This window comes from Primulina huaijiensis, chromosome 1, assembly GCF_012295235.1.
Source record: "Primulina huaijiensis isolate GDHJ02 chromosome 1, ASM1229523v2, whole genome shotgun sequence".
NCBI lineage: Eukaryota > Viridiplantae > Streptophyta > Magnoliopsida > Lamiales > Gesneriaceae > Primulina > Primulina huaijiensis.
The window spans coordinates 5,062,354-5,076,400 of record NC_133306.1 but is presented as its reverse complement, the minus strand read 5'-3'; the positions used below and the strand labels follow the sequence as shown (position 1 = coordinate 5,076,400).

Sequence of the window (14,047 nt, the reverse complement as noted above, 5' to 3'; positions counted from 1 at the left end):
GTTAGCAGTCCGTTATTTTTGTTTTTTGTCGTTACAATTTGTCATTTTTCTGATATGTTACTTATGTAGTGCTGCTGCGGTGCTTACACAACGCGACATGATGTTGATGTGTGCAACAATCCCTTGTACAAATTACAAAGTTATAGAAATTATATTGACTTATATTCATCAACTAATCTCCTTAATTTTTTTAATCAGTTGTAATAGTTACAAACGTAATGTTATTCGAGATTTAGTTCATTTCTGAACTTGGACTTGAGATTCCGGTGTGTGTTTACATGACATTTTTTTAATTCTCTACTTATAGCAAAGTTAAGGATATTAAATGCAACGGGGAATAACTATTAGGGTTTGATCCATTAATATTATATGGCGGATTACATGATATGCATGCATGTGGGTTAATCAGTTTAAGAAATTATTTTCAAGAAAATTTTTATTTAATTTACAGTGGAAGAAAAGCCATACAGAAGAGAATTATTTCAGTTCCACTCAAAGAAGCGGCGGGGTTGAAGCAGAAAGGTGATCAGATGAGTGCTCCGCCGTCGGATTCTTGGACATGGAGAAAGTACGGCCAAAAGCCCATCAAAGGTTCCCCCTTCCCCAGGTATGTACATAGTTAATCAAATTTTATTTTGTACTAATTATCAATCAAATTCATTAATTTTTCGATGCTGTAGAGGTTATTACAAGTGCAGTAGCTCAAAGGGGTGTCCGGCCAGAAAGCAAGTTGAGAGGTGTAGAATGGATCCTAACATGGTGGTGGTGGCGTACTCTCTTGAACACAACCACCCTACGCCGGCTTCTCGTAGTAATTATCACACCACCAACAACCGCCGTAAGACAGCCAGATCCGGCGCCGCTGCAAACGTCACGATTTCTACATCAGAAGAAGAGGAAGAAGAGGAGGAGGAGGAGGAGGAGAAGAAACCCGTAAATCTTTCCACCGAATCTCATGAAATCATTTTAGAGGACAAATTTAGCAATGCATATGGGGGGGCCTTGAGTAATGGGGACGAATTCGGATGGTTGAATGACTTCGAATCCAAGTCGTCTTGTACAATTCTAGAGAGCCCGGTTTTAGCAGAGGAATCGAGAGTTGCCACAGATGATGAAACGGCGATGATCTTCAAAGTTCGAGAAGAAGACGAGTCGCTTTTCTCCGATCTTGGTGAGTTGCCGGAGTGTTCAACGGTGTTCCACCGGGGAAGATGCGGAGAAACGGCGGTGCTGCACATATGAGACAACTTTCCTGCCACCACATTCGTCTGTGGTCATGATCGGAGATTAATAATTCTGATCTCATTGAAGATTACGTTCATTAATTAATTGCTCTGATTATTCTTGCCTGGCCACGGGTTGGGTCATCAAGGCCCAAAGATACTGAAACCCGCTTGGGCCCATAAACAAATATTTTTCGGCCAACTAAGACCAAGTCCAATCAAGTACACACTCTTATTCCCTCCATATTATTACAACACTGGATCCAAAGAATACTCAACCAAAGCATGTGTATACATGGGTTTTTTTTTTTTTTTTTAAATAATTTAATTTTAAAAAAAATTTCAAAAATAATGTAAAAAAAAAAACATTTTCAAAATTACTGCAATCCGCGCTTACGGAGCGCGGACGCTGTAGCGTCCGCGCTCCGTAAGCACGGACGCTGGTCCACGTAAGCGACGGAATATAATACAAATTGTCGCTAATTAACCGTCGCTAAAATTGAATCAAACCGTCGTTAATTCGAAATACCTGTATCAACAACGTGCACATGTACGCCGCGGATAATCTTGAACTTTCAACGGCTTGCAACTTTGCAACGTGCAATATACGCTGCGAAAATCCATTTTTGTTGTAGTGAAAATAGAGAAAAAAACAAACAAGAAATTCATCAAGGCTGTGATATCTCAATTGAATGTTATTCATTTTCCTCAACATCATTCTGTGGTCGAATGTCATGTACAAGATGCTGCGGACCAACATTAAGCAAATTTGTAAAACTGTGTATGTTCGACCAAGACGGAGTCTTAAAATCCTGTTGACCAAACAAACCAAAGTCAGCCATCCCTGAATCACTGAAAAAACTAGGTTGAATAGTAGAGGTTCCTGAAAAAACTTATTTTTTGATGAAATTATTGTCTGTTTTTTCCTCTATCTTCACTACAACAAAAATGGCTTTTCGCAGCGCGCAAATTCTCTTTCCGCATCGTATATTGCACGCTGCAAAGTTGCAAGCCGTTGAAAGTTCAAGATTATCCGCGGCGTACATATGCACGTTGTTGTTACAATTATGCGTGGCGTGTGAAAAGTAGGTATTTTGCAACCGTCGCTAAACAACCGTCGCTGATTCCATTACAGCGAAGGTAAATTACCGTCGCTGATTCATTTTAGCGACGGTTTTTTAATGAGCGACAGCTTTTATATATATCCCGTCGCTAAAATATTCCGTCGTTTACGTGGACCAGCATCCGTGCTTACTAAGCGCGGACGCTCCTCCACGTGAGCGTAGTTTTGAAAATGTTTTTTTTACATTATTTTTGAATTTTTTTTTAAAATTAAATTATTTTTAAAAAAAACCCGTATACATTAATAACATGCCTTCGTCAAGATTCTTTGACTTTTCTGCATTCCATCACACACACACACACAAATATGTATTATATACATAATTCAAGAAATAGTTTGGGTAAACTAATCTTCTTGCATTTCTATACTACCAAATATAATTGACCACAGAAGTTTCGGTTCTGATTATGGTTTTAAATGTTTCTTCTATGTAATATAAGCTAGCTCAACTATATATTAAATAAGAGTGGGTCTCATGTGAGACCGTCTCACGGATCTTAATATGTGAGACGGGTCAACCCTACCCATATTCACAATAAAAAGTAATACTCTTAACATAAAAAGTGATACTTTTTCATGGATAACCCAAATAAGAGACCCGTCTCACAAATACGACCCGTGAGACCGTCTCACACAAGTTTTTGCCATTAAATAATTATCATGGATATTTATTTATGGTACTAAAAATAAAATTTATCTTAGAAAGAGGAATCTCTTTAAAACCAAACCATATTTTAGCTGAAAACATGACATGCAAACACGTTCAAGATCACCAAATGTTGGGTTTTAATGATGCTTCCCACGTCCACTCAATGATTGCATACAGCCATACCAATCCTTTTCATGCATCTCTCTTTTTCACATAACATCATATCTTTTTTCAAAAAACCCGACTTACACTAATTGTTGTCTCCTTCTCCAAGGGATACCCCACCATGGAAACAGAAAGATCAAACCTTTAGTCGTGTTTACACCAGCAGCACTTTTGGATCATCCATTTTTTAGATTCAATCACTTGAAGGAACATATGTCTATCTCAGAATCCTCATCCCCACCTCAGCTAGTCCCTCTCACTTCTCCTTCTTATTCTTCAGTAGTCAGAATTCAATTGGTTTCCAAATCTGTATCAGAAAGATTACTTACAAAGTTCTGCGATGTCTCGGAACTTAATTTTGATTACTCGCAGAGTGGGCTGTGGTCTCCTCCCATCTCAAGAAGCGTGTTCTTGAGTTCCCCTGGGCGTATTCTCACGGAACATGACATGGCTGCGCAGCTCAGAAGCGCTCTGGAAAGACATAGCAGAAGGAGACGCAGGTTTTCTTTCAATGTAAGTGGATAAGCATACGTGGAAACTGTGGGAGAAAATGTACATCGATTTCAAGAATACAATGCTTGAACTCCTCTCTTTGGTTTCATGCAGTTATTATTGTTTGATGCTAAATATTTGTTAATCTTCCAGGCTTGCTTGTGCTCCCCAAAAAGAAACCAGAAGAATGAAGAGATGACTTCAACGGGCTAAGTAACATTCAATGGAATCACAATTAATACTCAGTTCTTTGTACAGAAGTTTCGAACTTGTAAGTAATTAGCTTGTTTCTCTTCTGTATCATGCGGTTGATTTAATGCCAAGTCCTTCAGCAAAAATTGCACGTCCAGGTCCATGTGGAAAAAAATTTCGTGTTCAGGATTTTTGTTGACTGATCTGAAAACTTGCATGGGAAAAAAATTCCATTTAAGAACCGAAATACATAGATGTGTCCGCTTCTGCAAATATATAAATCAAGTCATCTGAGAAAAGAAAAAGAAAAAACAAAGAGACATCCATTTTGTTCAGCCAGCTACTTTCTCCGGTCATTTCAGAACTCAAGATAAGATTTTTATTTTTAGAGTAGGTTTCTTGTGAGACGGTCTCACAAATCTTTATCTGTGAGACGGGTCAACACTACCGATATTCACAATAAAAAATAATAATTTTTCATAGATGATCCAAATAAGATATCTGTCTGACAAAATACAACCCGTGAACAGAGGCGGAGCCACAGGTAAGAGTACCTGGGCTGTAGCCCGGGTGCTAATTTTGTTTAAAAAAAATTATTTATAAAATTAAAGTAAATGAGTTTCTAGCTCATAGACATATCTATAAATAAAATAAGCCCAACGATCTTGACTTGGATCCAAAAAAAATTATTTATAAAATTAAAGTAAATGAGTTTCTAGCTCATAGACGTATCTATAAATAAAATAAGCCCAACGATCTTGACTTGGATCCATTTCATTCAACTTCATTAGACTATCCTAAAGGATGAAAACATTCAAGAGACGAAATTGTAATTAGATTTGTCTTGTTCACAATCACTCGAATCCTCAACCTTAAACCAATTTGCTCAAGTTCACTCACTATATATTTGTACAAAGTTAGGTCAAATCCTCGCCTCAAATCTTATGTTTTTTTCGAGCTTTGAAATCTTGCCAATTCATTGTATCATTGCAATCAATTCCAATGTATAAATGCATCAGTATTAATTTTTGAGCTGACCTCGTCTTATTTCATAGTTTTTCCTGAAGCTTGCTTATGCTTAGCTGTGGTTTGGAACCAAAAGAATATTTTAAATGGTTCGATATTGATAAGATTTATACATCGGTAAGAAAGAGCACCTCATGGAATATGAAATGTACCATTTGAGGTGTCAGCTATAACATTATGAGCTCGATGTAGTTTTTCACGAGAATTCTTAGAAAATATCAACTATCTCATATTTGTGATTTGTGCCGAGAGTTGTTTTAAACAAAAAAGTTATAACCTTATAATCTGATCGGTATTGAGACAGAGAATTTGTTTAAGTATTGACTAAGATTATGTAACTAATAAATATTATACTTTAAATAATCATAAATCACATATTCAGTAATATAGGTATGTATGTTCAGCTCATTTTTTTATCTCTTAGTTAAGTAATATTTAGATATAACCATTTTATTTAAGCTTCTTCAATTTCTTTGCAAGGTGATGGAGATATAAAATATTACAATGTCAAAGTTTTGACCGAAGTTTTCAAATCTTATGAGTTTTATAGCAAAAATATTGAATATCTTGTTAATGAGAAACGTTTTTAGATTACAATGAACATGTATCTTCTTATTTTAATTGTAATATATTATTTTATTTTTCGTTAAAAATTCCAGCCCGGTTAGACTTAAAATCCTGGCTCCACCATTGACTGTAAGACCGTCTCACACAAGTTTTTATCTTATTTTTATTTTTATTTTTTTTTATAGTGTGATGCACGAACAAACACATGCGATTTATAAATTTAAGTATATCCTAGATTGTCCAACTCACTTCTTTAACATGCCATGTGATTTTGCATTATTGCCACAATTATCTATCGATACCAAAAATATATAAATTATCACGTACTCTAACCAAATTTAAAAAATCTAATTAAAGGATATGAAGTTCTTCGAATTTAAAGGTTTGAAAACTAATAGAACAGATTTAGAACCATGGATTGAAATTATTTGATTTGGATTATTCATTAATTAGATTGAGTCATTCGGAAGCACGAATAAATTATTTCGATTTTATTTTAATTATTTAACTGATATTAATCACGGAGGATTCAAATTCACTCCATTTACATTAATAACGAAATTTTAAATACACCAACCAAATATTAGTATCATTTTGAAATCAATAATTCAAATCTCTCTTCAAATGAAATCCATCCACGCATACAGCAATACCAGAAATCGAGATTAAGATTCTACCAAAGGAATACTGTTGTAGTGTTTACTCCAATATTGAGACAAGTTAGCACTCAGGCCCTAGCAATCAATGCTATTCTTAAATGGTACTAGGAGGACAGTGGTCCAATGTAAGTTATTGGATAACCCTCCCTACCTTGTTTCTTTCCAATCAAGTACCAAAATTGACTCGGAATCACATTGATACAACCCAAAATGCTTCCAACAAATTTATCAAAATGCATCAGTAGCATTTTAGAGAGCAGTAAAAGAAAGATTTGAACCTGACTTGTCTGTTCCTGACAGTGGATTAAGCACTAATGGCTAATGAGCCAGTACAATGTCCTACTTCAGATTCATATTTTTCATACCAGAAACTGCGGTTGCAATATATAGTCCCGGATGTAGCTGCACTGTCATTATTGCCAAATTTTGAATAAATCTGGAGGGGCCTGGAATCCCAAACAACCAAATTTATCATTCAAAACGAGACAAGAAGTCGCAAACTCTGGTCCTGAGTGGAACTTGTTGGTTTTGAAATTGATTGGATCCAGAAAACGGGAATCAGTGACAGGAAATCAGAAATAAAAACTACAGCCGATTGGAGTAATCAAAACCAGATTATGATAATACATTCGAGTTTTCCCAGGAAGACAGAGACAGAGCATAACATAAAACTCAGTGATGCTCATTTATTCTCACATCCAGTATTTACATCAATAATTGAAGAACATATACAGGAGAAGAATCTTTCCCAGACAAAACTGGACGATCTAATCACACACTCTTGATGCTTTCTCATCCCAGTAGCTATAAGTTTCTAAGCCTGCAATAGCGAAAAACTAAATTCACTCAATGAAGTAGGGAAAAATGGAAAAAGAAATAGAAACTTAAAAAATTTAATTCTATGGCAGCTAAGTGAAGAATTAGATTGACAAATAGAAAATTCAGGGATGCCAAAATGGCCTAAACTCCAGACATTGAGAAGGGAAACAAGGAGAGTTTACCAATATTCTGCATATCATTTGAACCCTCAATCAGCCCTTGCGTCAAGGATTAGGCATACGATTCTAGATCGTCGATAGGATGGGACTCATATCTTGGGGCCACTTAAAATATTATTGAGCTCAAGGAGATAACGTCTTTCTAATTCATATTTTATACACTCTTCTTCTTCCCCAATATTCAATAAATTTAAACTACTGCCATAGAAAACACTGATAAATTGCTTATTTTAAAATAGTTTGTCTATCCAATGATAACAAATATGTATGGTACCGAGTAGCTTTATAGAATATCATGAAGCAACATTTTGTCATTAACAACGTAAGATCGAGATGGAAATCGAATGCCAGCAAATGTATAAAACAAATCACTGAACGGATGATTTAAACAAGCTTAAATCAACCCACCATCCATGGTTTTAAACAGGAACAGGGGTTTGTTCTAAGCTTTCTTTTCCCGTAATACCGTCTTTCAGATTCTGGAAGTACACATTGTAGTCTTTTTCTGCTGGAGGATTTTCAGGATCCACAGTATATGGTTCACTGAACGGAACGACACTCTTAACCTGTAAAAGAAAAATAAATGAATAAATAAACTGTTTTAACTCTGTTGAAAACGGAAAGCGCAGACGCAAAATAGGCATCCTAAATCTTGTTACAGAGGTTTCAATTACCCATCTTGATGTCTCGAGACTTCATAATATATTCATCATGGGCGACATGATTTCATTTTCAAACCATCGTCAAAATTTAAGGGAAAAAAAGGAGGTAGATGTAAACAAGTCCTCTAATAAAGTAAATCCAAGTCCAAGTATAACCTCAAATGTCTTGTCACATGCATATGGGCTTTCTAGAGAAGCAATGCATATTCGTGCAATCTCTTCCCTTGAAATTTTACCCTGCCCGTGAAAAGAGATAAACCATCACATTAAGCAAAATGAAGTCATAAATCATACCCAAGATCATAGCAAAGTTTTGATTACTTCATTTCGTAACCATACCGTTATATTGTCTCCCTGATCAAAGATTAGATCGGCTCCAGCAGGTTCCTCGGTTAATGCACAGGGCCTGACAATTGTGTATGGAATTCCACTTTCCCTGATCAAATCCTCCCCCTGCAATTATTTAACGATAAAAGAATGCAAAATGTCCGTATAAAGATAACCAGAATAATGTCGAACGTGTTAAGGCATCTGTAAGTTTGTAGCCTATATTAATTGGAATGCCAGAGAAAGGAAAAGATTTCCATCATTCTGATTTAGCTTAAACTTACCTATTTATAAATATATATGTAAATGTATATACATTGAAGATCATTATGACACAAGGTATGATGCAAAACCTTCAATTTGTAGGTGAGAATGAAATCCAATTCCTTGTTCAGGCGGACGGCCGGAGGCTGCTTGCTTAAATCAAGTCCTGGCCTATCAGGCCTAGTGACTCCAGCTGAACTTACATGTACGAACCTACGTAATCGTGAAGGTGGCAAAGCAGATAACATAAAATCAGAATTGATCAACCTTTCCATGAGCAAAAATTACAAGAAAAATCATTGTTGTGAACCTGGGTGTTATTGGCTCTTTTAGGTAAGCCCGTATGGCTGCTACTGGAAGTTGAAACGTACCTTCCTTGAAAGTTGGGTTCAACTTACCATCATACTCGAACTTACTGAACATGAGCTGTGTATAATGTATAGCATGAGCATGTTTCACAGAAGAATATTGAATATTTCAACTGAAAAGTGTGAAGGGGAAGCACACGGTAAATTGTTATTGAGCATGCCTGCAATGATATAATTTCCCTGGGATCAAATGGTGGTGCATCAAGCACAGTTCGTGCTCTAAATATAGGCCTCAAAGAAGAGAAAGGCAGTCTCACCTGGATGAAACACAGAAGGAGGAAATTATTATTTATCCTTAATATCTGGGATACAAGAGAGATACATTTACTAACCGACTGCCATTGGTCATTCACAGTATCAAAGCCAGCTGTATAACCGACAGTGTCCCAGTCACGGCTAGTTCGGACTATGAGTTTGTATCTACGACCATCACCTTTGAGGCGTAATTCAAGACCATCATATGCAGAAAGATCTTCTGGCGCCGAGAAATTCTAAGGCAAAAAATAGAGACTTTTAGCTCTGAAATCGCAATCTAAACCTGCAGTTTGCATATCAATAAACTTCAAGAAGCCTAGTCTCGTGCTTATTTAGGATTGGCTACATGGATCTTCTTCAGCTAAGCTCTTGACCAAGACCTTCTATAAAGTTGAACCATGAAAGGCTTCAATTCTATAATAATTATCTTGGTAGGATGTAACTAAAGTCATTTGCAGCTTTATTTTCTACCCCTGGTTGTCCAAACTTGGCATCTTATTCCATTCCATAGTTCACAAAATATGCACTAAGTCTAGTTAAGAAGATGAAATTAATTTTCTGAGATATTAACAAGTACAAAATCTATCTCAAAATTATTTCTTCTTATGATTTCAGAGTAAATAGTTGCTACTGGCAAGGTCTACTGTTGCAAGATAACATAAAAAACAAAGAAAATATAGTTACTGTAACCTATTCAGGATGTTTATGAGCAACAGTGAAACGCTAACACAATATTTAAAGTGGAATGCACAAAATGGTTCACCGAGCATTTAAGAGTTCAAATCCAGCACTTACTCTCGTCCTGATACTGGTAAAACCACCATTGTTTGCCGTGGAAACAACTCCTAAAGAACACGTGTTAATCTTTTCATAAAAATAAAGCAATAGTATGAGTAGATTTATTAAAACATGGAGTACAAACCTCTGAAAATTCCTGTTGGACCACCACTTTCACTGCCACTTGGATCGACTTGAAATGAACTTTGACTCACTCCTCCCATGACAACATCATCCAATGCACCCCAAGTAACGTCTGTGGATGACCTGTAATCTGTGCAGGAAATGTAGATGCAAATACAAATAAGGCAAAAATGTTGTGATTAGAAGAAAGGGGAAAAAAAGAAGACGGAGAAACGTGAAGCACGGATGACTTGTCAACACAGAATGATGGTAATCCCTGGTAAAATGGAAGAGTTATCATGATTTGACAGCTAAAAGAAAAGAACACACCTTCAAATCCAAATACTAGTTTTCCACGACGAAGTCCAACATTTCCCTTGACAACATTAATCAGATTTTTCATCCCAATGAACTCCACCATCTCAGGGGAATCACCTTTTATCTGCTTTCACAAGTCAAATAAATATCCATTATAAATGATAATGACCTATTGCTCAGCTGGAGAAACTGGGAAAAGCAGATAATGGAGTTCAAGCAACTTGACAAAGAACAAATTACTACATAGATGTTTAGGAAGGTAATGTACTACTAACCTCGGGCTCAAAGAACTTGATTCCCTGTGGAAGCACACAACCACATTGTCAGAGATTAGCATGCTCAACAATACAAGAAACCCAAAACTGTTTGAAATATTATAGGCGCAATGTTTCTCAATGCCAAAGTTTATTTACTGCTCAGATGACAAGTATAAAAGCTACGAAGAGTATAGACGGTCTTCATCTATTACGAGGTCATTTCATACCTGACTATATTTGGCCCTATCTGGAGTATCACCTTCCTTTGGGCCAACAATGACGGAAACGGTATTGATAACTGCTCTCACTCCTTTAAAATACTCTGGTATCAAACTGCTTGCCTTTGTAATATCTCCAATTATCTGAATTAGTATATTTAGAAATGTCCCCAGACAAGAAAAATTAGTATTTAAAAGTGCAAAAATTTAATTAAAAAAATAACATGAATGTCTCACCAGAAATAGCCATTGTATGGATACACCATCAAGAAACAAGTATTCAAAACTAAAATTATAGTCAGAACTCTTCTCTTCTTAAACTTAGTAGAAGGGCAATGAACTCACCAAGTCAACATCTGGACCCAGCAGTCGTCTAGCTTTCTCTTCATTCCTGACCTGAAACCTTGTTGATGAGATTTTAATGAAATAATGCAATATATCCATTCAAAAAAATTAGAATTCTTCATGCACAAAAAGTGTTCTACCGTCATTGATAAACAAATTTAAATAACAGCAGAAAGAAAAAAAACATGAGTAATAGAAATTACCAATGCTCGAACTTGTAACCCTTTTCTCTGCAAGAGATTCACCACCCTTTTGCCGACACCGCCAGTAGCTCCAGTCACTAGTATGATTCCAGAAGTGTTCATTGGCTTTACTTCTTCTCTAGGTGAAGGACCAGAGAGTTTCTCAATCAGAAATTCGAAGAACTTCAATTATAAATGAATCATGTCAGAGTAGATATTTCACAATGTCAGACCAGGCAAACAAAAAAGGTTTTAGTAAGGTGAACCTTTGCAGGAGAGGGAGGTCCATTAAAGAAATAAAGTGTTTTTAAAAATCTGCCCACATCCCAACCTTGCTTTCCAGCTTCTGAGCGAATGAAGCCTCTGTAGGTTCTCGAGGAACGTAATGGTGCTTTTTGTTGGTAAACAAAGAGTTGAAATTTACGTTGAAGAAAAAGATTTGGAAGTGGAGAAGGTGAAACTAATGGAAATTGAGATGTCCCAGAAAACTTTATTCCGACAAATGAAACACCCTGCAACATTGAACACGTGAGCTTCCAGATATGAAAAGAAAATTGGCAACATGCCTTACTCTTTGGCAACAAAACCAGCACAAGAAAATAAACTAGCAAAATCGGATTCTACTAATTTTTATCGCTTACATTTCTTCAAAAGTAGTGGTATGATCGATCATAGTTAAGTCCTGAAACATGCCTAACGCAAAAGGCATAAACGATATATCAAAACAACTTTCATAGCATACCTCGGATGATGCCATATATGTCATCAATTATCAATAAACTACAGAATACACCATCTCTAATGGTGCAAAGTCTTGTACATTTGGAAAAAGACGATTATCGCCACACTTGTCATGTACTAACAATTATAATTCGATAATCAATAAAACCATACACCTCAACCATTTCATAATTTATAGCTCACCAAATAAAAGAAAGGAAACCATTATCAGCGCTAAAGAAAATCCAGTGAAATCAGGAAACAAAAGCTGAAACAACAACTACTATAGTAAAAAGACAAGATTCTTGAAGGGGATCGAGAAACTTGCATACCTGGCGGTTCAAATTTCTTGCGCAAGCAAAAGAACATATATCCGTCGCACAACGAGGATAATTACACTCCATGCTTATTAGCGAAAGCATACACACGAGCAATTTGCAGAGAAAGAAGATACTAGATTAATATCTGATTCGCTGGAGTAATTGGGCACCACATATTTCTTTCTTAGAACTAGAACTGTACACGCTCCTAGAAATTAAGGACGTTGGACATAAAATCTTGGAGATTTGTCCACGGTAACTAACATGTTGTCGTTGTCTATCCTTTCGACACGATTCAACTCGAACAAAATAAGGTTAGATTTGAGATTTTTGGGATCGAATCAGATGGAACTAGATCCGATAGCTGATCCGAAAAAAAATGAATGGGTCGAGTTCGGGTTCGGGTTTGGATTGACCCGAAAATTAAAATTTTTTTTAAAAATATAATTAATAAATATTATCTATATTTTTATATATTGTATGTCTGAAAAAATATTTATTGTATATTTAGATCATAAATTTTCATAATTTAATATTTATTTTGAACAATTTTTTTTATTTTTTAAACAATTGTTTATTTGATTTAGTAAATATATTTTATTTTTCTACAATTAGATTTTCAAATTTAAATCATATATATAAGAGAGATTTTTTTATTATGTGTTTAAATTAAAATATTATTATTAATTTTTTTGAGTTTTATTTAATTTTCTTTTAAAAAAATTTAACAAAAAATTCAAAATCAGGTTAATCGGGACGATCGGATTGATTCGGGTTCAGGTTCGAGTTGAGAGTTTTTGGGTTAGCTCGGTTTCGAGTTCGGTCGGATTGAGCAATTTTTGAATAACATTATTGTTCTATCTCACTCAACCCACCTGAATTGACATCCCCATAAAGAAGTTACCATTGAAATCGTTAATCGGAACGTCATGCGATTTTACCAGAATATTGGCCCAGTTATAATTATGACGTGTTCTAGAGAAACAGCCCAATAAATAGAAGCCCAAATCAGCAAATTGGGCTAAGTACAAACTAAATAAATTACAATTAGACATCTTACTAATTAGATATATTAACTCATTTGAACAAATAACACATGCATCTTACTCTTAATAGATATTTTCTAAATCGACAATTTACTAGAAATCTAAATTTTTTTTTTGGGGGACGTAGTTTGATCCGAAATGTAGATTATGTGAAATAATTTCTTACTCAAATCTTAATCAAAACTCCGAACCTCGTTCCCACACACACGTACACAAATGTGATGATGTTTAGTTAAGATGTACCCATTAAAAAATTTAGAACATGAAACACTTTGGGGCACGACCCCAAAGGACATTTGGCAGACACTTATTTTGTTCACAAAATAAGTAGTCGATGGACCAAAGCTGTTGTTGATCTCCCCAGCACCCATCACCTCTCCAACACCCTTTTCTTTGCCGACAATTCACGTATATATATCATTCACTACTTAATTTAGGCGTTGATTGTGCTGCAGGTGGGTGCATGGCCCTAAAAAACGATCCAACAAATATTTGAATATTTGATATGATGCACATCTATCGCACACATTTATGTAAACACTATTAGATGTGAATTTTTCTATGTTTCATCACATTCAATATATGAATGTCAGCTCATCGATGCTCGTGTAAATGTGCACGACGAGTGTCACATTCAATATATGAATTTCAGCTCATCGATGCTCATGTAAATGTGCACGACGAGTGTGCAGCACATAAAAACTGTGTGTGTATATATACATGCGTGTGTGTATGAAATTTGAAAGATTTTACCTAAAATGAAAACGAAAA

General features: G+C 35.6%; 2 protein-coding genes across 2 annotated transcripts; one reads left to right on the top strand and one right to left on the bottom strand.

Moving 5' to 3' along the window:
- Nucleotides 1-386: 386 nt before the first annotated feature.
- On the top strand, nt 387-1,462 carry LOC140973106 (probable WRKY transcription factor 65). The gene is made up of 2 exons (XM_073435722.1): nt 387-607; nt 681-1,462. The coding sequence occupies exons 1-2, from the start codon at nt 387-389 to the stop codon at nt 1,240-1,242; spliced, it is 783 nt and encodes a 260-aa protein (XP_073291823.1). The 3' UTR covers nt 1,243-1,462.
- Nucleotides 1,463-6,671: 5,209 nt separating this feature from the next.
- Nucleotides 6,672-12,442, bottom strand: LOC140979383 (protein HIGH CHLOROPHYLL FLUORESCENCE PHENOTYPE 173, chloroplastic). The gene is made up of 17 exons (XM_073444755.1): nt 12,243-12,442; nt 11,457-11,702; nt 11,212-11,373; nt 11,009-11,059; nt 10,673-10,807; nt 10,464-10,487; nt 10,201-10,312; nt 9,893-10,021; nt 9,766-9,815; nt 9,048-9,206; nt 8,877-8,972; nt 8,658-8,773; nt 8,437-8,560; nt 8,096-8,209; nt 7,913-7,993; nt 7,503-7,660; nt 6,672-6,916 (listed from the first exon to the last, which is right to left on the bottom strand). Exons 1-16 carry the CDS (start codon nt 12,330-12,332, stop codon nt 7,514-7,516), a joined length of 1,836 nt encoding a protein of 611 aa, XP_073300856.1. The 5' UTR covers nt 12,333-12,442; the 3' UTR covers nt 6,672-6,916; nt 7,503-7,513.
- Nucleotides 12,443-14,047: the final 1,605 nt, after the last annotated feature.